The following is a 23,775-nucleotide window of genomic DNA, read 5'->3' as shown; positions in this document are numbered from 1 at the left end:
TATACAAACTCTTAGTAAAAAAGTGAAACCTATCATAATAAAGGGATTTATTTATATTTTTTCAAGATCGAGTCTATATTTTTTATAAAATATCTGCACGAGGTTTATATATTTTAGATTTATACAATTTATTACTCATTATTTAAAATATAGCGTATCATAATACTAAATACGCCTTGGAAGCTCGGCAACACATTCAATTCCTTATTCCTTAAATGCGTACAAAGAAAAACTCATATTACAAAGTGAAAAACAGCTTTATCAGCAATTTATTACAGAAAGGGCATAGAATTGCCTCGTATTGCTTACGTAAAGGTCGAGTCATACCCTACTTGTTAGTTGTTCCATTTTTCATGCAAACTTGATATCGGCAGGCAACAGGATGATACACCAGAGTCCATTATTGCAAGTATACAGCATTCTACAAGGCGGGAGGGATCCATACATAGCCATGTGTTTGAACATAACCAGCTTTTTCTAGCAGTTCATCTGCTGCTGCAGGACCTCGGCTCCCCGGTTTGTATGGAACCGGCTTCATTTCTCCACCATCAATTCTGTGCAGAAGAGGTGTGAAGATCTCCCATGCCACCTGAGGGTTCACACAACCGTCAAATTAAGAGCCGACACATATTGTATTTAATGCACAATGTTCATACCTTCAACTCATCTCTGCGAACAAAATGCTGCTGATCACCTCTTATGCTGTAGAACAAAATTCTTCTTCTCAGTGAGTAAGAAATCAATGGAACACCATGATATTAATCCTCAGTATGGAAGGCAAGGATCATACATGTCAAGAATTAGACGTTCATAAGCCTCTGGGATTGTGACCCCTTGATAACGTTGCCCGTAAGACAAGTCTAATTCACTTTGGATAGTCTGCATCTCCAGTCCAGGCGTCTTGACCTGCATGAGAGACATTGTGAGAAATGGGTTTTCAGACAAAAGTACAGTTACTTAATTAGACACCATCAGCAATGCTTACGAGAGGATTCCAGTAAAAACAAGCTTAATATTATATTCCCAGAATTTTCTATAAAGCTAATAGTGAACAGCAAAGTAACCTCAGGGAAAATTCTAGGAAAGTATGATCTAGTATGATGCTACTAGAAAAACCCTGGAAAAAATATGCAACTAAAATAATTCGATAGGCAAGCACATGCACACTGTTTTCTACTTTTCCCAATGCCCCACCTGGTCTCAACAAGAAGCACGTGAAAACATAGGCAGGTACAGCTCAGACATTGCGGGACCAACAATTCTCACAATGATGTTAGAATCATAAACATACCGTAAGCTTCATGTACATGGCTTCTGATGGCTGAAGGCGTATTACAAACTCATTTCTCCCCTGCTTTTTACCTGAATAAGAAGACAATGTTCAATAAATAGATAATACAACAATACACAGACGCTGAATGGAAAGCCAACCAAGGAGGTAAGTGGCAGCAAGACCATATGGAGTTATATTGCAAGCAAGAAGAGTTAATCATGACAGAAACAGAAAATGTGCCATTCTGCACATTAACCAATGCAATAATCCTCACGGAAGTGTTCACTTGGACAATAATCATGATTTTTCTCACTTTTAACACCCAAAATTTTAAGTGCATGACCACCTTAGCAAAATCCTTCTGTGCTTTTCATTCATGTACGAGTATAATCATAAGTAAAAGGTATGTCATCTATTGGTGAGAGTTTTTTTTATAAATAGTTAAACATGGAAAATTGTAAGATGTATAACGAACCAGGCAAAATCTTGAAGATAAGTCACACAGAATTCTCAAGGTTATGTGCCATACGTACATCTGAATATATCACCAGGCACATCCTTAAATTGAACACGAATGTCTGCCTTTCTCGAATCCAATGCTTTCCCAGCCTTGAGTATAAATGGTACACCTGAATAATAAAATTCGCTTCAACTATGATGAGAGGTTGAACAAAATTATGCTCTAATTGATACCCAAATGTGGGTTCAGATATTATGTTTCACTCAACAATAAAAGAGTTTCAAAAGAAGATAAAAAAATTGTGAAGTAGATAGTACCCTCCCATCTTTCATTGTTTATTCTCAGAATTACAGTTGCAAAAGTTGGAGTATTTGAGTTATCAGGAACTGTTGGATCATCCCTATAGCCTTCATATTGTCCGAGAACAACATCTTCATCCTTAATTGGAAGAACTGATTGAAGAACCTGAGATTCAAGTAATAATCAGCAAACAATGTAAGAAGATATGTCTGGAACTCGCATAACTGAGAAGATAAATTATATGGGAAAGAGTTTTATGTCAATTGTAAAACATGAATCTTTTTTCTTTTTTAGGGGAAAAAAGGCTTTCAAAACTCTTAGGTTCCTTTAGATCTACAGAGATAGATAGTATTATTTTCTATGTTCATTTAGAAGCCTATTATCATAAAGCAGTTTTAGGGAGACAGAGGCAGAAGGATGTGGAGGGTGGGAATCAACACATCTTTGTTTCTTAGTCTGTAAGAGAAGCTTCAGAGCATAAACATCCAAAAGATAATAACTGAAATAAACTCCCCCCTTTGCGGTGTAAGATACGTACTTTCACTTTCTCATCCCGAATATGCTCAGGTTTGAGAGAAACTGGCTTTTCCATGGCAAGTAGGCAAAGAATCTGCACTTGGTAGATGAAAAATGAGCAATATCAATATGCAAAAATTTAAACACATTTCATCTTTCTGCTGACAGGCTGGGATAACAAACTCAGAGGAAAGAATATATATATATATATATATATATATATTAACATTAAACTCTGCCGAAAGAACATTACAGTTGAAGATGTTGCTACCACACACACAAGATCCTCCAAATTCATGCAAGTATATTATCACAAGAAGAAGTAAAACAAATAACTAAGAAAACTAAGAAATACTAAAATTTAGGGTACAACAATAAAACAATAATTAAGAAATAATCCATCATGCTGAGATGGCATCTTTAAGGATACGAATCTCTTTCTCTTAATGCCAAGGTCTTACCTGCAACAGATGATTTTGAATGATATCACGAACAATCCTGTCAACACAATAAATTATTAGTTATTCTCCTTAATATATTTAACAAATAAAACTAGGCAAGCAAAAAATTAAAGTCACCTTAAATCAAACATAATTTAAACGCCAAAACAATTTTTCATCTTTCAAAAACAATCTTGAAATCATTTGCCCTAGTTCCGTGATAAAAGAAAAACACAAAAACTAACAAAAGACACATCTCACAGAAATTTTCTTCCTACACACATTTTGAATGAGCCCCACTAACTTTCTCAAGTTAACCATATTTCTACAAGCCCCACCTCTTGGACAAAACCCAAGAAAACTCACCTCAAAAGCCCAATTTATTTCTATTAACTTCATTCTTGATATCCTCTATAATTGGCTCTGAATGTATTTAAATTTTATTCATAAATAGTATTTCCATATTTTCCTTGGGTTCGGAACATGAAAAGTGCCTCCTTGGAAGATCAAGGCATTTTCTGCCTTAAAAGATTAGTTTTTCATCGATCATGTGATATATTTTGCAGTAAACAAATATGGCCTTAAAACTAAAATGTTAGGACCTCCAATATCTTTTTTCTTTTTCCACTAGCATGTAAGTAGTGATTGAAAAATATTCGAATACATGCTTTTTTATACGTGGAATTTGATATAGAAGTAATCAATTTTGAATATTAAAAATAAAATTTTAAAGAGGACAAGGAAATGATTGCTCATTTAGGCTCCTGCTAAAAGAACAAACTGAGGCACAAGCATTTATTGTGCATACCCATATTCATCAAAATATCCACCACGACCTTCAGTCCCAAAATCCTCCCTGAACACAATCTGCCAGAGAATCATATGAATAAGATACATATTGAACTTGGAAATAAGACAGTTACATTAGGTGACAAAAGAAAGTTACAACTTTATATATTGAGGTAACCACTGATTAGAGGAGAACAAGATATAGCCTGGAATTTATGACTAGTAATGTACTCTTGCAGCCTCACCTTAGGTGAGTAAATTTCAAACATTTTTTTATCAGTAACTCTTTTTTTATTAGTGGAAAAGAAATCATGTGAACAATGGGAAATAATTTTTTTTCTTAGATAAGTAACTTTAAAATATGATCAGCAAAAGAAGGATTCTCACTTGTATATTGTCAATGTTGTCACGATTCCAAAGGGGCAAGAAGAAGCGATTTGCAAATCGAAGAACCAACTGCATATTTAAGATATGAAGAGAAATAATCAGAGTCTTGAAACAAAATAAATAACTAAGGCCTATGTACATTTATTACCATATTCTGCACCAATTCCTTTCCCAAATAGTGGTCTATACGGAAAATTTGTGGTTCTTCAAATAACTCTCCAATCTGGGCACTGAGTTGCTCTGCAGATCCCAAATCTTTGCCAAAAGGCTTCTCAACAACAATCCTTGTCCATCCACCAAGATCGGCTGGAAATAATTAGATGAACTCATTCAGAAAGGTCTGTATCAGGGAAGGAAATACCTTGGCAGATGGCTTTGCTCATCTTGGCACTTCAGGAGTTTGCAAGGTTTGGAATTATAGTTCTGAACTTCCGAGACATCTTCGCAGTCTCTTTCGTTTAGATAAGGGGGGCTGCTCTTCCATTCGGTTATAAGGTGTTTTGTGTAGAGGTGGTTTTTTTGGGGTATTATTTCATTTGTTTGTCTTTTCAGTGTTGGGCTTTTTTTGTGAAGTTATTGTTCTTTATTTGTTACCACGGTTTCTCCTTTGCCTTTATGAGGATGAATAATAAGAAGGAGGCCTGACCTCCATTGTTTGAAAAAAAAATGTTTGAAAAATATACTCTATAAATCTACATCTCATACAGGAATCCAAGATGCTCGATTCGACCAGCTAGTTTAGTTAAATCAACTTTAGCTAAGAGAATAACATTTTGCAGTATTGTAAATGGCATGCAGGTTCAGCAAGATTACAACAAAGAGTTAATTGAGACACTAACTAGGAATAGAAGGCCTAGTTTTCTTTTGCTGGTATCCAGGTATGTAAACAGACTTCAGGTATCTTTTAGACTTCTCCCTTACCATCAGAGCAATGTTAGGAAAAAAAATACCAGTAATAAAATCTTTGTAACTCCAACGACTCAGCAAAAAAGTTCCTATAATTATCCTTAACAACAGAATGGCAACTTCTATGAGTACTGTGTAATTATGCTATCAGATAGTGCTCTTTCTGCCTTAAATATGGCTACCCAGCTGAGCATCCTATCCTATCTTCCGAATTCTTCATCTTTCAGCAACTCTCTAGAAGCAAATCAAATAAAGTACAGGAATGTACATATGAATCCAAGTTATGTAGTTGTGTATCATTTCAAAGAAATGACCTCCGTGCGAGATCTTTCAACAATGATGAATGAAACCACCCGTCCAAACACGAATGACCAAAAATTAGTCACCAGATTGTAAAATAATTCCAGTTGCAAATTAAAATATGAGTTAGAGAACCTTACATTTATTCGTGCAAAAATGCCTGATCATCTTGCAGACAGATGGATAAACTGATGGAGGAAGTGCCAGATAAAAAAGTCTCCGAGATGATCCCTCCACAGTATTTTTTGATAATTCCTGCTTTGAGATTTCCTTATCCAACAGCTGAAAGCCTTCCTCGGAATCATAGGAACCGCTTACATACTTAACCTACAAAATAAATTAAAAATACAATGTACTTATGGGACACTACAGAAATGATTCCAAAATAATGCAAGATAATGGTTGTGCTCACCAGTTGCAGAAAATTTCTTAAATTCTCCAAGTTCTCGGATGAAGCACTTTTTTCATTACTAAGATACCTGCAGTTTTATCACATCTAAATCAATCCATGCCATGTGCTATTCTGATAAACATTTGAAGAGATAGTTTAAGTGAGTGAAAAATTACAAAAACAGTTTTTTTGGGGAAAAAATAGTCAAAAGGAAGTGAGCAGGCATAAGATAAGAATCAAAGAAACAAGTATTCAAAAAGAGAAACGAAGGTGAAAAAAATTGAGGTAATTTTGGTAGGTATGCTCTACCAAATATCAACCTTGCAAATAAGGTTTATTAATATGTAATTTATAAGAAATAACTTCTAAGCAAGGGACCTCGCACCAAACATTGTTTATTATAAAATAGAAACTGACAGCAGAAGGCATCTCACCCACGTATGCGATTTCTTAGCTCTTCATCCGAAATCTTAGACCTTGCATAGCCAAAAATGTGAACTTCATCGGGGGGTAGGAATCCCTGGGAACAATCCAGTGCCTTTCAAAGTGAGTAAAAAAGTTCGCAGGTCCTAATAATAACCGGTAACTCTACTTCTTCTCTAGTCTTAAGAGACAGAAGATCATATTCTCACTTGTCTTTTATGAATAAGAAACTTCCATCAAAATAGATAGAATGCTAATATCAAAGCTGAAACAATCATCTTAAAACATACTGACCAAACGAGAGAGGACAATCGTTCTAATTATACATTTTAACAAAAATCATATAAAAATTAATACCGATAGATATAATTCACGAAAATAATAGAAAGACAGTTAAACAAGAGTCTAACAAAACCTGCCGAAAGAGGTTGTAGAGTGCCGGGAAGGTCTTCTTCTTGGCGAGATCGCCAGAAGCACCGAGCAAAACAATGGAGAGACACCCAGTTTCGGGGACATTGTCAACATCTTTGAACAACTCGTCTCTTAAAGTAGTTCTTTCCTCCATGTGCCATGATCCTGATTCCATCTTCTAAAACCTGGAAAAGAAAAAGCCAGCTCCGTCACAATTTCTCATGATGCAGTCTGTATTAAGAAAAGTATAAGCTGTAAGCATAGTACTGAAAGTGGACACTGGGGGAAGGAGATACAAGGATTTCACTGTACTTGCCAGAGCATGGAATAGAATGAGCCAAAGGGGCAATCAATTTTCAGTGCATGGAATTGATCAGATTAGCCAAAAAATGAAGAAAAATGATCTCACCGATTTAGAACGTTTGCGAGTCTCGTTTGGTCGCTAAGATGATGTAGAATTAGAAAACAACAGCCGTATGCTTCGAAATTACAAAACTGATCGTTGGAATAGAGCATATAGCGTAGTTCTCAAATTCAATTTTTCAAAATATATTATTATTTCTCCCGAGTTTCTCGAGAACCAAACAGATGGAAGAGTAAAAACTAAGACTGTTTCACTCTATATATGGACCTCAACATCCACAAAAACGCTTAAATAGGGAGATCGAAACACGGAAATCAAAATCATGAAAAGGACCGAGTTGAAAGCTCTGAACAGAACTGGAAATTCCGTAACATAATGAAATGAAATGCCAAAAAGAATCAGGTGAAGGGTTGTAGAAACGGGACCGCGGAGCTAACAGATATTGAAGCACAGATACCTTTCGATGCAAAGTTTGAAGTGGAAAATTTGAGGTAGGAATGGGTGGTGGGCTCTAAGCTTCTATTTCTTTTATTTATGGTTTAGATAACGGTAGCTAATCACAAACTCTCTGTCTCTCACTGTTATCAGCCGCCAAGGTGTCTGCCCAAGCTCTCCTATTTCTCCACCACATGGCACATATGACGGATCAAGCCCGTTGGATTTTCGTTACCGACGGCTTGATTATTAAATTTTTTTTACATTTTTATTATCATTATTTCCACTATTTTTTTAACTATTAATTTTTTAAAGTAATGCTATGTAAAATAAATCGTTTTAAAAAATAATAAAATTTATTATTAAAAAATTAATTTTTTAAGTAAATTTCATATTTATTTATTTTTTTAAAATAATTATACGACATTCACACACTTACAATTATAAATATTTTTTTTTAATTTTTTATACAAAAAGTATTATATCTAAATATATAATAATTCTAAATACAAATAAAATGTCAATAATGATAACAATAATCTATCAATCTTTATCGTTGGAAGGTTGAAATGATAGACTTTCAAGGTAATAAAAAAAACATAAATTATTGTAGGAGATTTTAATAACGATCGCCCTTTTTTTCATTAATGAGTGAGCTTATAACTGTGGGTAGACTTCTTCCACTTCAACGGTTTGCCCGTTTATTCGAGATTTTCCATATATTTTTGAGAAATGGTTAAGTAATAAAGAGATACTACGAAAACAAGTTAATATGTTACGTTAAATTATAAAATTATTTTTATTATAAAATAAATAAAACATGTTATATAAAATAATATTAATTTATAAATTTATCTTTATAAGATCTCTATTTTTTACAGTGTGGCTTAAAATAAATTGATTTTTATTCAAGTAATAGCAAAATATTTATAATAAATAAACATCAATTTTTACAATATTTTATACAGTAATATTTTAAAAAAATATTTTTATAAACTATATTATAAAAGTAAAATCATTTTATAAAAATATTTTTATTTTATAATATATATTGTGAAATATATTGTATGGATATTATTACTAATTTACTGATATTCTTTCATTGGATACGAACTAGATTTAATTTATTAGAAAAACTAGAATTAGAGAAATTAAAAAATATATATAATATCTACGTAAATAATTATTATTTTTATAATAAATACAACTTCATTTAAAAAAAAAAAAAAAAAAGAGTGCATCATAATTGCACAATCCTTAAGGCAATAGTACTTCAGTAACAGTACTCCATACTCAAAATGGATAGATTTAGATTTGGCATCAATAAAGAGGATTGTTCGATCCGGACAGATATAAGTGTGGGTGGACCAGTTTGATCGAGACCCAAACTTTGTACCATTCGCTCCACCAATCATCACAAGCAACGTCACCAATCTGGAGGTCAACCTGTACAGCCACTGTCGGCTACAGACAGGATAAAAGCAAAGGGAGAATAACAACTTTAGCATAAAAATATATTACCATGTTCCTAGATTGAATGGATGTCACGAACGGAGTGATGCTCTTTGAATATATTGCTTTATTAAACTTCAATTATAGGTAACGTTTGGATGCAACTATCACAAAATTCTGAAAATAATAACCAAATAATCCGAGTGAATATATTTTATTGAATTAAAAAAGAAGAGTGATAAAAAATTAAATAGAAATATTTTTAAAAAAATAAGTATTGTAACGGAGCTTGTAAAAGTATATAGATAAAATTTTAAAAATATCTCAATATAAATTTTGTTTTAGAGTTTATAAAAATTGTATTTTTTTATATCCTAGTAATAATTAGATGAAAAATTTTAAAATTTAAAATTTAAATATTTTTATATTTGAATAATGTTTAAAAATGAAATCACAAATTTTTTTTAAAATATCGCATTTCCCAAACATGCCCATGCTTAGGGATAGTTGGAACGCACTAATGACGTGTCTATTAAAAGATAAACGTTTACTTTTATTATCAAGACATAATGGTATGGAATCAAAATTTTATAATATGATAGAATTATAGAATGATGAGTTATTATACTCAGTATCTTTACACCACATATTTTTTAAGAAAATAAAAAAAGAGATCAAAAATAAAAATAGATGTGGAGTATAGAATTGCTGTATCGAATTTTTCATAGAATGATAGACATATAAAATAATTTCATAATATTTATTTAAGCATTTAATATTATATATATAACGAATTTTATTATATATAAGTAAAATTACGTATTAATTTATATATTAATATTATTTTTTTATATTTAAAATTTAAATTAATATTATTTTTAATAAAATTTATTTTTTAAATAATTATATTAAATTAATATATATTAATGCATAATTATGTTGCAACTAAATTTTTTCTTAGACCAATAGTGATGGGTTGCATCTATCGAGAGCTCCATACCATATTATGGAATATTCAGCCAACATCACACGTGACCAGATCCGTATCCCTTCTGTAAAGCACGTGGCGTTAGTTCGTCACGTGTAAGTCTGTACGGATTGGGATTCCCAACTCTCTCTCTCTCTCTCACCGACGAGCGGTGATTTGGAATTTTGGTGAATTATGATTAGAATAACAACTAATTTTAATATTAGTTAAAATGGGCCACAAAAAAGAAAAAAGAAGAGTCCAAAACGTTAAACCCGAATTCTGTCGTTTTATCGCCGAATGGTACAATGTGCCTGTGAAAACCCAATAGGCCCAATCAGTCCAAGAATTGGTGAGCCTGAACTTGTCACCGCCGGTTATCATCTCAACATCCTTTAAGAGTTGCACATATTTAAAGAGAAATGAATCAGAACCAGAATTAAATTAAAAAAAAAAAAGGTTGTTTTAAAACTAAACTGTTTATATGTTATAACATATCATGTCAAGTCATGTCATGTTTAACGGTAACGCTAAAGGGAGGCATTGCTAAGATTGAAAAGAAACGCATTAAAAAGGTGAGATGAAAAAGAAAATATCCAGCCATGTTCTTTCCACGGACTGAGGCATTATGCATATTTCAACTTTGGCACAACACAAACCTTCACGAAACATAAGGGAGATATCAATATGTCACGACTGTCAAGGTTACTTGTTTGAGGTTGCCTGCAAGAACAAAACCGATACCCATAGTTAGCATAATGAGATGAGATGAGCGCAAATCAATTGAAAATTGGAATAAAACGTTCTAACAAGAACAAGGACCTGATCTCCAGAGTCGGCGTAATCACATTTTCAGCCACTTGGGCTTAACAGGCTTTTTCCCTGCAGGTTTGTGTTCTTGAACGAGGGGGGTGGGTGCTACTGGTACAGATTCTGGTGCAGACTGAACAGCCTCTGCCTTCTGGCTCTGCTCAGTACTAAAGTCCAGATCTTTCAAAGACATGATCTCTTCCTGAAGGAAGGGAGCTGAATTTGCATCTGTAGAATCATCACCTGATGATGGCATAAGAAAAATATAGAATTAGTTTTCGCTATTACATAACCAAAGTTTAACAACAGAATAAAAGAGGGAGGGCGAGGGTCACATTCTTTGTGAATGATGCAAATCAATGTTTTGGAATCGGACCACATAGATTTTAACTTAAAAAGAACTTCAATTCCTTTTGAGTAAGTCTCAATCACCAAGCACCCAATTTGCAGAATTCACATGAAATCATTAAACAAAAACAAGAAAATATTTTTTTTGGATAAGCCATAAATAGTGTGAAATATTACATGGTCAAGAAGAAATTATAATTAGTCATGCTGAATAAGCCAACAAAATATTTAAATTGAATTGTGGCACCCAAAATCATTACTAACCTTCTCGTAGATCATAAGAAAAATACACAATTGCTCCGGGAACAAATCCAGCATTGTAAAAATCTTGAGGCATGTCTGTTATCTGCTTCTTAGGAGGAGCGGTATCTGCAACATAACCAAGTTTTGCATTTTGATGTTTTTACCTTTAGAAATCCTTATTGAAATCAACTTTTCAGATAATTTTTACAAAAAATATCCAATCTTATGGAGGTAAGGAATATTATAAATTTGATAGGTATACATATATAGAATGGCAGTTCTGGTCGAGTAACCACTTTCTTGAGAAGATCAACCAAGCTCTGAAGTGTTTCTGATGCATGAAATGTGACCTCTAATGTGTGATGATCAGGAAAGCGAACCCTAATGACAGCCTGCACGAGTGAGCAGATAAATTCATCAATAAGTTTAGATTTACATCATACATTCATACCATGCATGCCCATCAAATTAAAAAGGAAAAAAAAAAAAAAAAAAAAGAAAGAAAGAAAAAAAAAAAAGGAAGAAGAAGAAGAAAAAAAGACTTAAAAAGAAAGCTTCATGAAGCACCTTTGTTATTTTTGACTTGCGAGCCGCTTCTTCTGCTTCTCGAATTTTTCGTGTCTTCAAGAATTTATCTGTACACTATTCCATTAACACCTTAGAAGAAGTATTCAACATCATACACACACAACTGCATTCTTTTACCGATCAGTGCACAGGGGTGTGTGTTTTGCATTGGGATTCTATTGAACTTCTCATATTGTCCAACTTTTTCTCAGGAAACATAACCAATATGAACATATGTATCTGTAAACAAGACTTCCAACAAATATGAGAGCAGAAGAGACTTTCCATTCCTTGCTTATATTCCTGACATGCCACGAGATATAAGTACCAAAACTCATAACGCTGAGTCAAGTATCAACCAAACAATTTATACATATATATATATTTACAAGTCACTAAGCCATGCCATAAAGTAGAATTTACGATTTGCAATCCCATTTAGTCTTTTCAAGACCTTCAGCAAGTGTTTAAAATAATTCAATAAAAGAACCATCTCATCTTTTAAAACTGGGGCATCCTCAACATTTACCTTCCTTTTTAGAAGCAGAAATTCGATAATAATCCTCAGCAGTAAACTCATAGAAATCATCTGTCTCCTCTGCTGTACAACATAAAAAATCAATACTGATCAAATAAAAGAGACCATTATAAGGGATGCAAAAAGAAAAAATCATAGGTGTTCCAAAGCTTAACAGGACAGGTAGGGAACTTTTGAGACTGAGTGGATATTGTGGCCTAAGGTAGAAGGCACAAAAGTTGAAATCTTGCTGCATACCACTATTGGACACTTCATGTGATGATGGAGAAGCTGCTGATGTTTCAAACACACGAATTTCTCGTCCAAATTTTTCTTTAATAGCTGCAAACTTCGCCTGACATCATTGAAAATATATATGTATACATCAACACAACATCACACGTGTAGAGTGTGCCAGAAACCATGTGACACTTTGGTTGAGATCAACAATGAATCCAAAATAAGAGGTATGGACTAATCTCCCAATTAAGCTCCCTTTTTTAGTTACCAACCACTTTCTTTGTCAATGATGGTACTACCATTATGAAATTGATAAATGAATGTTTAAAAGATTGCATTTCAATCATGAGTTGTGCTACATATACTTACAATTTTAAGCACAAAACTCATTTTGTCAGTTTTTTTTTTTTAATTCAAATTTTGAAATAAATTTCACAATTTTCAGCATATCAATAATTGACACGTGGAGAAATAATTTTTTTTGTAAGTTGTTCTTAAGTACAATTAGCATTTTTCTTCACTCCTATGGGACACGACCCAACACCTCATCCATCCTGAGATAAGTCCATAGCCTTTCATATCAAGCCGACAAAATATTCAAATTCTCTTCTAGAACACCCCCAATTACTATTTAGCTTCTTTAAGGCGAGAAATTAACTTCTTTCTTCAACAATTCGAGAGGATAGCATGAATGATGTTAATTTATTTGCACTTAACGCATAAGAGCATGCATATTAATTGGAGAACATAGATGCAAGTTAATGAGGCTTGATTAAACATAGAGCTCAGGACAGTTCTGATTTTGTAAATTGTAAACTTGGTATGTTAACAAGGTGCGAGCTTTTCATAGATACACATTACAATGCTCATTGTTCGTCAACTATAATTCACAATATCTTCAATCCAATTAATTATTATTCATTATCTTCCATCATGAAATCCTATCTACTGCCACTCAATTATGTTTTTCAAAAATCAAGTTTGATATCAACTGTATATTCAAAAAACCGGACATGAGGAAGTATAAATTGAATCAAACTTACCCAAAATTTAAAGCATCAAATTAAACCCACAATTGAATAATCAGGACACGAAATCCACGGCTAAAATCTTCCATTGTTCAACAATTAGGGCAAACCAGACTATCTTTAGACAAAAACCAGATGGACCCACCATAAAAAACAAACACTTGAACCAGTACGTAGAAACGATGTTTGTGAATTAAATACGTAAGGAAGTTAAGAGTTTTGAAAGAAAAAGACCTTGGCCGCTTCAACCTCCATGGGATCAACGTTCGCGAGTCTTCTTCTCTTCAAAGGCAGTGGAACCGGAGCATCAACAAACATTAGAGAATAAAAGACAGCAAATCTTGTCTATGCCTACGTTCTGGGCTTGTTTTCCCAATCCCTCTCAGACCGAAATTCCTTTCCTCTTTTTTCAAGTCTGCGCTTACACGTGGTAAGTGCACGTGCACAAGGTCCCCAACAATGGGCCGGCCTTTGCTGTCCAGTGTCCAGTCTCACGCGCACGAGTTCACCGAACATGGGCCGATATATACTGTTGCTATGTTATTGGACCTGGTACTCGGCAATAAAACCTGGGCTCGATATTAGAACTATAAAAACAAATTATTTCATGTAATCATTACAGTTTTATCAAAATTCATATAATATATAATGAAAAAATTAATCTTTTCAAATTTTAATATAAAAATAAGATTAAAAAATAATATTATAATAATATTTTTATTTCATTGATATCAAAATATCTTTTATCGTCTTATCTAAGTTACATAACCAAATAATTTCATATCAACAATTTTAAACTGAATTTTTAATACAGTTAAAACAACTAATCATTGTTAATAAGTTGGTCTTTTACAATGGAAGAAAGGGCACCTTTGCAAGAAGAAGAAAAAAAGTGGAAAAGCATTGCGCGCACACAATGAAAGGACGTTCAATCCATGCACAACAAAAAAGATTAAAAGTGGAATCTGGGTATTAAGAGTTGGCTCACCAGCTTTGTGCATTATTATGATGGATGAAGCAGCAATCAAAGGGAGGCAAACTCAATGACAACAACTTCGACAATCAACAGCCACACGTGACACTACCGCTGACCAATCCTCTCGCCCACGTAGCATTTTAATTTACTCATCTTTTTGCCTTTTGAATATATATTCAAGAGATAATTGGCATCCAAGCTAAGCAACAAATACAATTCCAAATCTAGCTTTACAATCATTGTGCATATTAATGAGAAAACATATTTATAAATCTTATTTTTAATACATCCAACGCATTGTTGATGTGAAAGCTTTTCATATCAATTATGTCGAAAGATAATTGATATTTTGATTTTTTTAAAATTATAATAAGATCACACTATAAATAATATGTTAACCCACTGATTTATATATAGTAAAATTTTAATTCAAGCATATATTTTTAACCCAAAGTAGTACCCATCTTAATCTCTCAAAGGTGACATCTAAATTCCGATAAAAAAAAAATAGATAAATTTTTGGGGGAAATTTATTTTTCGAGGTTTTAAAAAAAAATTGATTTTTGTGTTTTTCTTCATAGAGATTTGAACAAATTATTAATATTTTATTTTAAATTTAAAAAGATTTTTAGAGTGAAAGTTGAATATTTGTTATGTTTCAAATAATGCAAAATCAAAGGTGACCGTGGCTTTTCGACAAGGCCTGCTGGCTACAGTTCCCCCGGGGCACGTTAGCAGTGGCCCACCGGCCCACCCTCACCCTCCGCTATTTCAAATACCATAAGTCGGCGAGTAAACTTGACGAGACCGATTCCTTTTTCTTTTAATTTTTAATTTTTTTAAATTTTGTGTTCCCCCCACCACGAGGCCCATCGACGATCAAAGCGAGCAGGGGACGGTTTTAAAAAATAAAAAATAAAAAATAAAATTACATATTTACCTAGCATTTTAGATTATTCTAAAATCACCCCTTTCTGTTCAAATCTTGGTTCAACTTTGCAATTACTAGCTTCCCCAAGGACCTTCGTCCCAACAAAAGAACCAATCAAAAGGAAATTTAAACAACCAGAATACGCAGAGAAGAAACCAAGAGAGGGACAGAGAGGTTGGTGGTGCTGGTGCTGGTGGTGACTGGTGAAGGTGATGACGATGGACAGAGAGAAAGAGAGAGAGATAGAGCTAGAGAGCGCAATGTACACTAACTGCTTGTTGTTAGGGCTGGATCCGGCTGTTATCGGAGTCGGAGGCTCCAATGGTACTCCTCGGGTCGGACTCTTCCGCCACTCCAACCCTAAATTAGGCGAACAGCTTCTCTACTTCATCCTCTCATCCCTCCGTGGCCCAATTCAATCCACCAAAGTACTTTCTGCCCCTCGCTACTCTACCTACATTCGCTTTACACATATCCGTATATGTTTTTTTTTAACTTCGATCTACTTCTGTTTTTCTTTTCTTTTCTCTGATTGTTTCGGGGATTTTTGCAGGATTTCGACAAGGTCTGGCCAATCTTCGACTCTGCACAATCGAGGGATTTCCGAAAGGTAAAGAAAACTCGATTGTGTTACTGTTTTTTTGGAACTACTTTTTTCAGTTTTTTCCCTCGAATTTGAAGTTTTTATGTGTAACTGTGATATTGTTTGCCTCAGGTTGTGCAAGGGATTATTAGTGAGCTCGAATCGCAAGGTGCACTTCCGAGGAGCAATTCGAGGGTTTCCTCGCTCGCTACGTGTTGTGGGCCGAGGTTGGTTGGGATTCTTTTTGTCATGGTTTCTGTGTTTACATCTCTTCTTTGAAGTTATGTTCGGGTTTAGTAGACGTGCGTTTGGTTGGTGATAAAACTGAGGAAAGCAAAAGCAGAAATAAGAGTGATGTTTAATTATGTTTGCTGTTTTACTGATCTCGGCTAAACCAAATGGTTGTGTTAGGCTCCTTAAGTGGAAGTTTTGGTTTTGGCCGGTATGGAAACTCTATTATTTATGAGTTTCTTTTATGCTTACTAGATTATCCTAGCAATTAGGAAGAGGCTACTGTTTTGGTATTGGAATGATAAATAACAGCCGAGCCAACATATGGGAATTATGCCAGATAATCATGTAACATTTGGAGCTATAATGAAGAGTTTCTTTGCCATCCTAAATAACTCAATTGCTTCTGTTTTTATGTGTTTTGGGATGGTAGTTGTGGATATAACCATCATGATCCTCACATGTTAATTTCAGGTTTGTTGAACTCTTGTGGCAACTTTCTTTGCATGCTTTGCGAGAGGTTCATAGGCGAACTTTTGCAGCTGACATAGCTTCTAATCCACTGCCTGCATCATTGACAGATGTAGCCTTTTCTCATGCAGCTACGCTACTTCCTGTCACAAAGGTAGTACTGCTTTTATGATTTTTTTTTTAATTTTTAATTTTAAATTTTTGCATTAAAACATGAACTATTTGAAGTCAGTGATTGAAGGTGCCTGGAGTGATAATCTGTGAATTGCTGAAGTTCATAAGTATGGCTGTACTCCTGTAGGCTAATTCAAAATGAGGCATTTAACATGATTAAAGATGAGACATTCGGAGCTCTAGTTTCACGTCATTTGTCTATTAGATTTTTTTAATTTTTAATTTTTTTTAACTGTGTTGTTGGGCTACCGATGGATGATTTGATCTGAAAGCATAGAATATCTAGTTGATCCGGTCGTGATGTTCCTACTAGTATCTATTTGTAAGCTATGAAAGGCGGGAAATCCATTCAAGCTAGTCCTGCTAAGCTAGCTGGTAGTCTAATATGCCACCAATCATAGACTAATGGTACAGGCAATAACCTCTTCAAGCCCGTAAGCTAAGCAAGGAAAGAAAGGAATGGATTAGATGGTTGGTAGGCATTTTTTAATCATCTTCTTTTGATGTAAAAGGATGGACACAGAATAATGTAGTTTCAGTTCTTTGTGCCATGCATCAGTGGTTACATGATCTGTATCAACTACTCGGTCTCCTTTTACTATTTAATGTTATAATGCACTGGTAATAATGGCTGTGTTTGTGTTCACGAAAAGTGTTTTATTTTATATGTTGAATGTCTTGCTTCCTTTTTTGTTTATATTTTTACTTGATTTCCTTGTTAGCAACAGTTTTCAAATCTGCTTGACATTCAATAGTAGTGGTCTAAGCCTCATGTCTTAAGCAGGCAAGGATAGCACTTGAACGGAGGAGATTTCTTAAGAATGCAGAAACAGCGGTACAGCGACAGGCCATGTGGTCAAATTTGGCTCATGAAATGACTGCAGAGTTTCGTGGTCTCTGTGCTGAAGAGGTATGAGGCAAACTCATTCGCATTCTTGGAATGGGCTTATCTTTAATAAATTGAAATCTATCTTTCTTTCTTTTCTTTTTTTTTCTCTTATGTGGCTTTAGGTTTGTTTCCTTAATGTTTTTTCTTGGAAAACTTGGACTTAGGCTTTTTTGCAGCAAGAGCTGGAAAAACTGCATGACTTGAGGAATAAAGTGAAGTTGGAAGGGGAACTTTGGGATGACCTTGTATCTAGTTCAAGCCAGAATTCCCATTTAGTTGCAAAGGCTACTCGCTTGTGGGAGTCTATATTAGCTCGAAAAAGTAAGTACAGGAGAATCTTATTTCTTTTCTGATTTGAAGTTCTCATTATTTCATTGAGTCCTTGATTTCTCAAAGTTAATCCATATCGTTCCATATCATTTAGAAATTTATACTATGTTTGGAAGGATTAATGCTTTAATGTTCAGAACTGTTCCTTCCTTGAGTTTTGCTCCTTTCTTTCTGGATTGAGCACAGTGGTTAGAGCGATTTCCTGCTAGGGAGACTCTAATACTGCAAATAGAAATTGTGGTTCTTGTTCTTTTCTTTGAATCTTTGGTCTCATGGCAGTTTCTTCACCCAATTGAGTGCTAACTACAATAATGAATTTGTGAGATAAGCAAGGCAGTATTTTGTGCTCGTTGATGTTTGAGTTGGGCTGCACATCCTAGGTTAAGAAGTTGGCCTTGGTCATAAATTGTAATGTTTCAGTAGTTATTTTGTTTTTGATCTCTGCCTGTGGCTACTGTTGTTGTTAGTTTGGATATACCCATGATTTGTGATCATATTTATTTGGGGATTTCCAGAGTTTGATTATGTCACTGGGTTTTTTGGCACAACTAAATACTGGGGAGTAACTGAAGGATGAATGGGCTGCCTTTCCATGTTGGTTGACACGTTTTTCTTGGATTCTGAATGAATGAGAAGAGCTTGGAAATTTTCCTTTTTTTTTTTTTTAATTTTATCTTATTATTATTTCCTTCTTTCTCGCAATTCTATTCTGATCACCTTAGAGCTGATCACATTCATGCACAGGTCAACATGAAGTTCTTGCTTCAGGTCCTATTGAGGACTTGATAGCTCACCGTGAGCATAGGTAATTTAGCTCCCCACATCATTCTAAGTTTCATAGATCCCCTTTTTTTTCCAACTTACTTACTCATGCATAAATTTCTTTTTCAGGTACCGCATCTCTGGATCATCTTTGCTTGCAGCTATGGATCAGAGTTCTCAGGTTTCTTATTCAGATGTCTTGTCTGTTGAGCCTGGTGACCTTCATTCAACATGGATGGATGAAAAAGAGCAGAGTGATGGAATACATGTCAATTCAAATAGGGAAAAGCTGAAGAAGAATGTAGATTCATCCAATTCACAATTAAATGATGGAACACTTTCTCGAGTAGATGATAGGAGTGGAAGAGTTCAGCCCACCGTTGATGTAGCTGAAATCATCAGGCGTTGGACACATGCTTTACAGCGTATTCATAAGCAGTCACTTCATCTGGTATCCTCTTTTCTTTATTCAAGCTGTTTACGACAACATAAGATCCTTTACTAACTCATGAAATTGTTTCAATATGGAGCCTTGTCTTCTGCTCAGTGATTGCAGCATCTAGCTCCTTTATTCATTAAAAAAATCATTGCAATGGCAGGTTTGAGATTATTGGTTGCCATGGCTGATTTAGAAATCAAATTTCAAGTCCTGAAAATAAATTCAAATTAACATCCTCACGGTCATCCATGATATTTTATGTTTCTTGCTGGTTTTCCCCCTTTTTTGTCCAAAACATTGGTGCGATATGTGGTTTCCTTGGTTTTGTTTATTTTTAATCTAAACGTTTCGACCACATCATCCTATTTGTTAGTTCTTAAAGCTTTGCTTTTTAAAGCTTCATTAATGGTGATTGGTGAGTGACTTTCTTTGCCTTGATTGTGTTTCTGTTGAAGTTGGAAGGGCACCGCAAATGGATCTTATCTAAACTTGGAATATTCCATTCTTTGATGCACTATTCTTAATAGTTTGGCATGTACATATTATATCCTTCTGTCATTAAAAACCTTTTTAAAAGTCGAATTAGGAGACTCCATATTGATAATTCTGTTGTCATTCAGGTATTGTATTGAATGGGACTAGTTTTAATGACTTTTTACCCTGTTTTTCATAGTGCTTAGCTTGTAATTAGGTTTGTCTCTTGTATACTTCATGTGTACTTGGGCCTTGCCTAATTATGTGGATCAATAATATTCTTCTTACTTATCAAAAAAATAATAATTCAGTTGTCTTACTATCTAAGTTGTGAACTAAGGCATTGATTTACCACTTAGTGAAGTGTTGTCGTTTTTAACATTTGTTCTGTAGGCAAAAGCTAATAATGGAGAAGGCCCAGAAATTTTACGAACCTCACAGGATGGGGGTACAGGTGGCCACGCTGAGTCATTAGCTGCAACTCTTGCTGAGCATCAGCAACACTTGGCTAGCTTTCAGGTAATGCGCGCACCTATTATCCATGCTATTCTTTCTGTATGCATATTTGATGTCATTATGCTTAGTTATTCTACCTTCAGCCTGATTTTCTACTCAAGGAGCAATTGTTTTTTTGATGACGGGGAACCACCCCACGGCAGAGCCCTTAGGACCCGTCCATGAAACCTAAACCCCTATGGAGACTAGCACAACAACCCACCGCTGTGGCCTCCCACTTAAATCGCAGTTTCACAGTGATTAGTGGAACTCCTTAGTTGAGGACCTGAGGTGAAGATATGAAGAGGCGCATAATACATATTATGCAGCAAGTTATTTTTTCATTTGAAATTCACATTTAGAGCCTTTGACGACTGATAGCATATATATATATATATATATTGGTTTACATGTAGAGAAGCTCCAAATTAGGAGCCTACTTCTCGGAAGAAGTAGTCTGTGCCATAACGCCTCACCCTTTTTCTATAAATAATCTGGAGCTGCTCCTGTCATTGATATTCAAATTGTAATGCTTTTTCGTTTTTGTATTTACGGGTGCCAATGGTGGGTGTAATGCATAACTTAAAACAGTAAATTTTTATAATGCTTTCCTTTTTTGATAGTCAAGTAGCAGAATGGGACAGTTTTGATGAAAGAAAGACAACTGTAGGAGGGAGGGATATAAGTATATGTCCTGTGTACTTGGACTATGCCTCCTGAATAAAATGTCTTGATTAACTATCCAAAAAAAAAAAAAAATCTAGACTTCCTATTCAAATATTCCTCATGTGCAGGTACTCATTAACCAACTTAAGGAAGTTGCTCCGGCCATACAGCAGTCAATATCAGAGTGTACAGAGAAAGTCCAGAATATATCTTGTGCTCTGCCTTCCATGACCAGACATTGTAGCCAATCAACCTCACCTCTTCAGGCTCAAAGCAGTGGAAGGACATTGGTAAGTCTTCAGTGTGTGATGTAGAAAGCTTTCTATATACTTTGATTGCCCAACCTTGAGCAATTTCCTATAGAACTTTCTTTTGGGTCTTCTGGAAAATTTCAGGAAAGTAGCACTGATGATGTTGCTGAGGTGACTACAAAAATGTCTACCATTCTGCTTGACAAGGTCTCAGCCAGTCCTCCTGCTTTAAAGCTCCCACAGTTGTTTAGCTTGACACCAAACTCTTCTGGAAAAGGTGGAAATATGCAAAAACGAAACACTTCAGCTCCTCTAACAAACCCAATAGAAAACCATCCTGAAAGGAAATCTCAGGACCAGACTCGTACGAGTAAACAAGTTGAAAATATGCCTCAAGGTTTCTGCATCTGCCCTGCTCCTCACTTCATAGCCATCTGCAAATACAAGCTTATTGGTTTTTAACGCATTCTATTTTACCTATTAGAAACAGACTTAGTCATTCTAAATGTGGATGTTTTTGCAGATAGGGATAATACTTACGTTCAGAACATGAAGAGATCTGTAAGAGAAGCTGCTCTGTTGATGAAATCTTGTAATTCAGAATCATTACGAAACAATCATTCTGATGAAAGCTCTGAGCACTTCTTTGTACCTCTATCAACAGCTGGGTTCTCTCATCTGGGTGCAGAAAACAAAGTGTCTTCTTTTAGGAGTAAAAGGTTGTTTGTATCTCAAGCAGACAATTCCTTGCTTGAGAATCAAGCTCCTGATGGTAGTGTCAGGAGCAAGTATGATGAGTTTCCAGACATGTTAAATGATTTGGATTCACTCAATGAATATGACAGCATAAATGGGTTTCTCTCAGTCAGCGACTCAAATTGTGCAACTTCCGATGCAAAAAGATCGTTTTATGACTTTGAGGAATCTCAGGAGCAGGTCTTCTCACCTCCTTTGCTAATGGACACATCGCTATCAGCAGATTCTTACGAAGACTTGCTTGGTATGCTGTTTTGGCCGCAAACAAAACGAATTGTAGGCATTTGTGTTGGTTTACATGCTTGTTATTTTTTATTCAACAATTACATTCTTGTTATTGAATGCTTTACCTTTAGCATGCCATTTACAGGTATTGTACTGCAATACTGTCAGAACCTCTAACCTAATATTTTTGGTTAATGTGAACTTGTGCTGACCTGAGATATTAGATTATATAATATCTTTTATTGCATTTTGTGACAATTTATATGGTCAGATTATTTAATATCACCAGTTGATCTTGGTTGGGAGTTTGGACCCATTAATTGTCAGTCTCTATCTTGTGCAACTTAGCAAGACTGAGCAGAAAGGTGTTTTAGAAATCTAAGAACTTCTGATCAAGATTTTGGTCTCTTTAGGTGTTATACCCTGTCCTGTCTCCCTTCTTCCGGCTCCCCCCCCCCCCCCCCCCCCCCAAACAAAAATACAAAAGAAGCTGGCATGACATGGGTTATATCTTTGCCCTTTTACATAAAATGCATGAATGGCATATACAGCATCCACATTCTGTACCACTGCCTGACAGTTTGTTCCTTTTGGTTGCAGCTCCTCTGTCAGAAACTGAAACGGCTTTGATGGAGCATTGAAACACATGTTTGGGCAACTTTCCTCATGTTGTCGAGCCCTGATAATTTTGGTTGCTGTGGTGTCATATTCTTTCCTCTCATTATTATTGAATGACACGGTGTTTGTAGGATCTCTTTTCCTTCATGCTCTGTAAATTCTGCCCACTCATTCGGCACTTCTTTATCCCAATTGTTTGAAGGGAACTATGTGCCAATTGCATCACCTTTGTACACACGCCTGACAGATGCCTGGAACGTGAGATGGTCGTGTAACACATTGGAATGCTGACCTGGCTCTCGGCAACCAGACTCCACAGCCCAACGGTATGGTCGGAAACTTTGCTAGGCATTTGTTCTTTAAGGTTACCCAAGAAGAGAAATGCGACCTCCCATGTTCAAGTAGAAGGTGAAGTTTGGTTTTTAGCCTGATTGGTGTAGCGCCGCAAAACTTGATTCAGTTAGCATCTTGTTTTAACTGGGTCGATTGTTGATGGACTGATTACTACGTGTTTGAGGGATTTGTAATGAAATGAACTGGATAATGTATTCTGCGGATGCCACAGGAATGAGAAATTACTGCCCGTAACAGGTGGATTAATTTTATATATATGGTTTAGTAAAGCGATGTGTGTGTGTGTGTTTTTTCCTTTAATTTAGTTTTAATTATGTGGAGAATTTAATTCAAAAAATTAATATTCTCACGTAAGCTTACACGGAATTAACTAGATCTGGGTCTGGATGTGCCAAATTCATTGGATACGGGGGATTGACTTTGACAAGTCTATGGCCCACTGAAATGGTTGGAGATGGCATATCGATCATTGCGGCATTGTATTGGGTGTTGGATCTGTGCTCCTGATGTGATTATCCCAACAACTTCGTAGATTTTAATTGGCGCACGGTTATCCCTTCTTGTTTTTGTTTTTGGTTTTTTT

At 35.1% G+C, this 23,775-nt stretch overlaps 3 protein-coding genes across 5 annotated transcripts; 1 reads left to right on the top strand and 2 right to left on the bottom strand.

Moving 5' to 3' along the window:
* Nucleotides 1–181: 181 nt before the first annotated feature.
* LOC122302703 (glucose-6-phosphate 1-dehydrogenase, cytoplasmic isoform-like) lies at nucleotides 182–7,570 on the bottom strand. 2 transcript variants are annotated; one of them, XM_043114097.1, is made up of 16 exons: nucleotides 7,418–7,570; nucleotides 6,601–6,781; nucleotides 6,197–6,282; nucleotides 5,784–5,850; nucleotides 5,512–5,698; nucleotides 4,314–4,471; nucleotides 4,166–4,234; nucleotides 3,798–3,856; nucleotides 3,011–3,047; nucleotides 2,572–2,643; nucleotides 2,051–2,198; nucleotides 1,807–1,902; nucleotides 1,292–1,362; nucleotides 791–906; nucleotides 657–702; nucleotides 182–589 (listed from the first exon to the last, which is right to left on the bottom strand). In XM_043114097.1, exons 2-16 carry the CDS (start codon nucleotides 6,769–6,771, stop codon nucleotides 422–424), a joined length of 1,551 nt encoding a protein of 516 aa, XP_042970031.1. In that variant the 5' UTR covers nucleotides 6,772–6,781; nucleotides 7,418–7,570; the 3' UTR covers nucleotides 182–421. The 2 variants fall into 2 exon arrangements, with proteins under 2 accessions (XP_042970031.1, XP_042970029.1); XM_043114095.1 differs by having other exon boundaries at nucleotides 7,006–7,502.
* Nucleotides 7,571–10,237: 2,667 nt separating this feature from the next.
* LOC122302702 (plant UBX domain-containing protein 1-like) lies at nucleotides 10,238–13,963 on the bottom strand. Of its 2 annotated transcripts, none has more exons than XM_043114094.1 (8): nucleotides 13,802–13,963; nucleotides 12,558–12,654; nucleotides 12,312–12,380; nucleotides 11,783–11,850; nucleotides 11,478–11,607; nucleotides 11,237–11,341; nucleotides 10,637–10,867; nucleotides 10,238–10,537 (listed from the first exon to the last, which is right to left on the bottom strand). In XM_043114094.1, exons 1-7 carry the CDS (start codon nucleotides 13,883–13,885, stop codon nucleotides 10,659–10,661), a joined length of 762 nt encoding a protein of 253 aa, XP_042970028.1. In that variant the 5' UTR covers nucleotides 13,886–13,963; the 3' UTR covers nucleotides 10,238–10,537; nucleotides 10,637–10,658. The 2 variants fall into 2 exon arrangements, with proteins under 2 accessions (XP_042970028.1, XP_042970027.1); XM_043114093.1 differs by having other exon boundaries at nucleotides 12,312–12,383; nucleotides 13,802–13,961.
* Nucleotides 13,964–15,542: 1,579 nt separating this feature from the next.
* LOC122302700 (AUGMIN subunit 6-like) lies at nucleotides 15,543–23,445 on the top strand. The gene is made up of 13 exons (XM_043114092.1): nucleotides 15,543–15,902; nucleotides 16,028–16,084; nucleotides 16,190–16,284; nucleotides 16,763–16,913; nucleotides 17,718–17,843; nucleotides 17,987–18,143; nucleotides 18,897–18,957; nucleotides 19,044–19,365; nucleotides 20,221–20,346; nucleotides 21,117–21,278; nucleotides 21,384–21,636; nucleotides 21,763–22,239; nucleotides 22,821–23,445. Exons 1-13 carry the CDS (start codon nucleotides 15,687–15,689, stop codon nucleotides 22,859–22,861), a joined length of 2,244 nt encoding a protein of 747 aa, XP_042970026.1. The 5' UTR covers nucleotides 15,543–15,686; the 3' UTR covers nucleotides 22,862–23,445.
* The last annotated feature ends 330 nt before the right edge of the window (nucleotides 23,446–23,775 follow it).

Source organism: Carya illinoinensis, chromosome 3 (genome assembly GCF_018687715.1).
Source record: "Carya illinoinensis cultivar Pawnee chromosome 3, C.illinoinensisPawnee_v1, whole genome shotgun sequence".
In the NCBI taxonomy this organism is placed as follows: domain Eukaryota; kingdom Viridiplantae; phylum Streptophyta; class Magnoliopsida; order Fagales; family Juglandaceae; genus Carya; species Carya illinoinensis.
Note: the sequence above shows the minus strand (reverse complement) of the source record. Positions and strands in the feature narration are given on the sequence as shown.

Bases quoted from the DNA above. Each gene is read 5' to 3' on its own strand.
- LOC122302703 (XM_043114097.1), bottom strand. From the start codon at position 6,771: ATGGAATCAGGATCATGGCACATGGAGGAAAGAACTACTTTAAGAGAC. The intron at 1,903-2,050 runs GTACTATCTACT...TTTATTATTCAG, and splicing joins AAACAATGAAAGATGGGAGG to GTGTACCATTTATACTCAAG. The intron at 1,363-1,806 runs GTACGTATGGCA...CTTCTTATTCAG, and splicing joins GCCTGGTGATATATTCAGAT to GTAAAAAGCAGGGGAGAAAT.
- LOC122302702 (XM_043114093.1), bottom strand. From the start codon at position 13,885: ATGTTTGTTGATGCTCCGGTTCCACTGCCTTTGAAGAGAAGAAGACTC. The intron at 11,608-11,782 runs GTGCTTCATGAA...TCACTCGTGCAG, and splicing joins GCAAGTCAAAAATAACAAAG to GCTGTCATTAGGGTTCGCTT. The intron at 11,342-11,477 runs GTATACCTATCA...GTTATGTTGCAG, and splicing joins AGAACTGCCATTCTATATAT to ATACCGCTCCTCCTAAGAAG.
- LOC122302700 (XM_043114092.1), top strand. From the start codon at position 15,687: ATGACGATGGACAGAGAGAAAGAGAGAGAGATAGAGCTAGAGAGCGCA. The intron at 15,903-16,027 runs GTACTTTCTGCC...GGATTTTTGCAG, and splicing joins GCCCAATTCAATCCACCAAA to GATTTCGACAAGGTCTGGCC. The intron at 19,366-20,220 runs GTATCCTCTTTT...TTTGTTCTGTAG, and splicing joins ATAAGCAGTCACTTCATCTG to GCAAAAGCTAATAATGGAGA.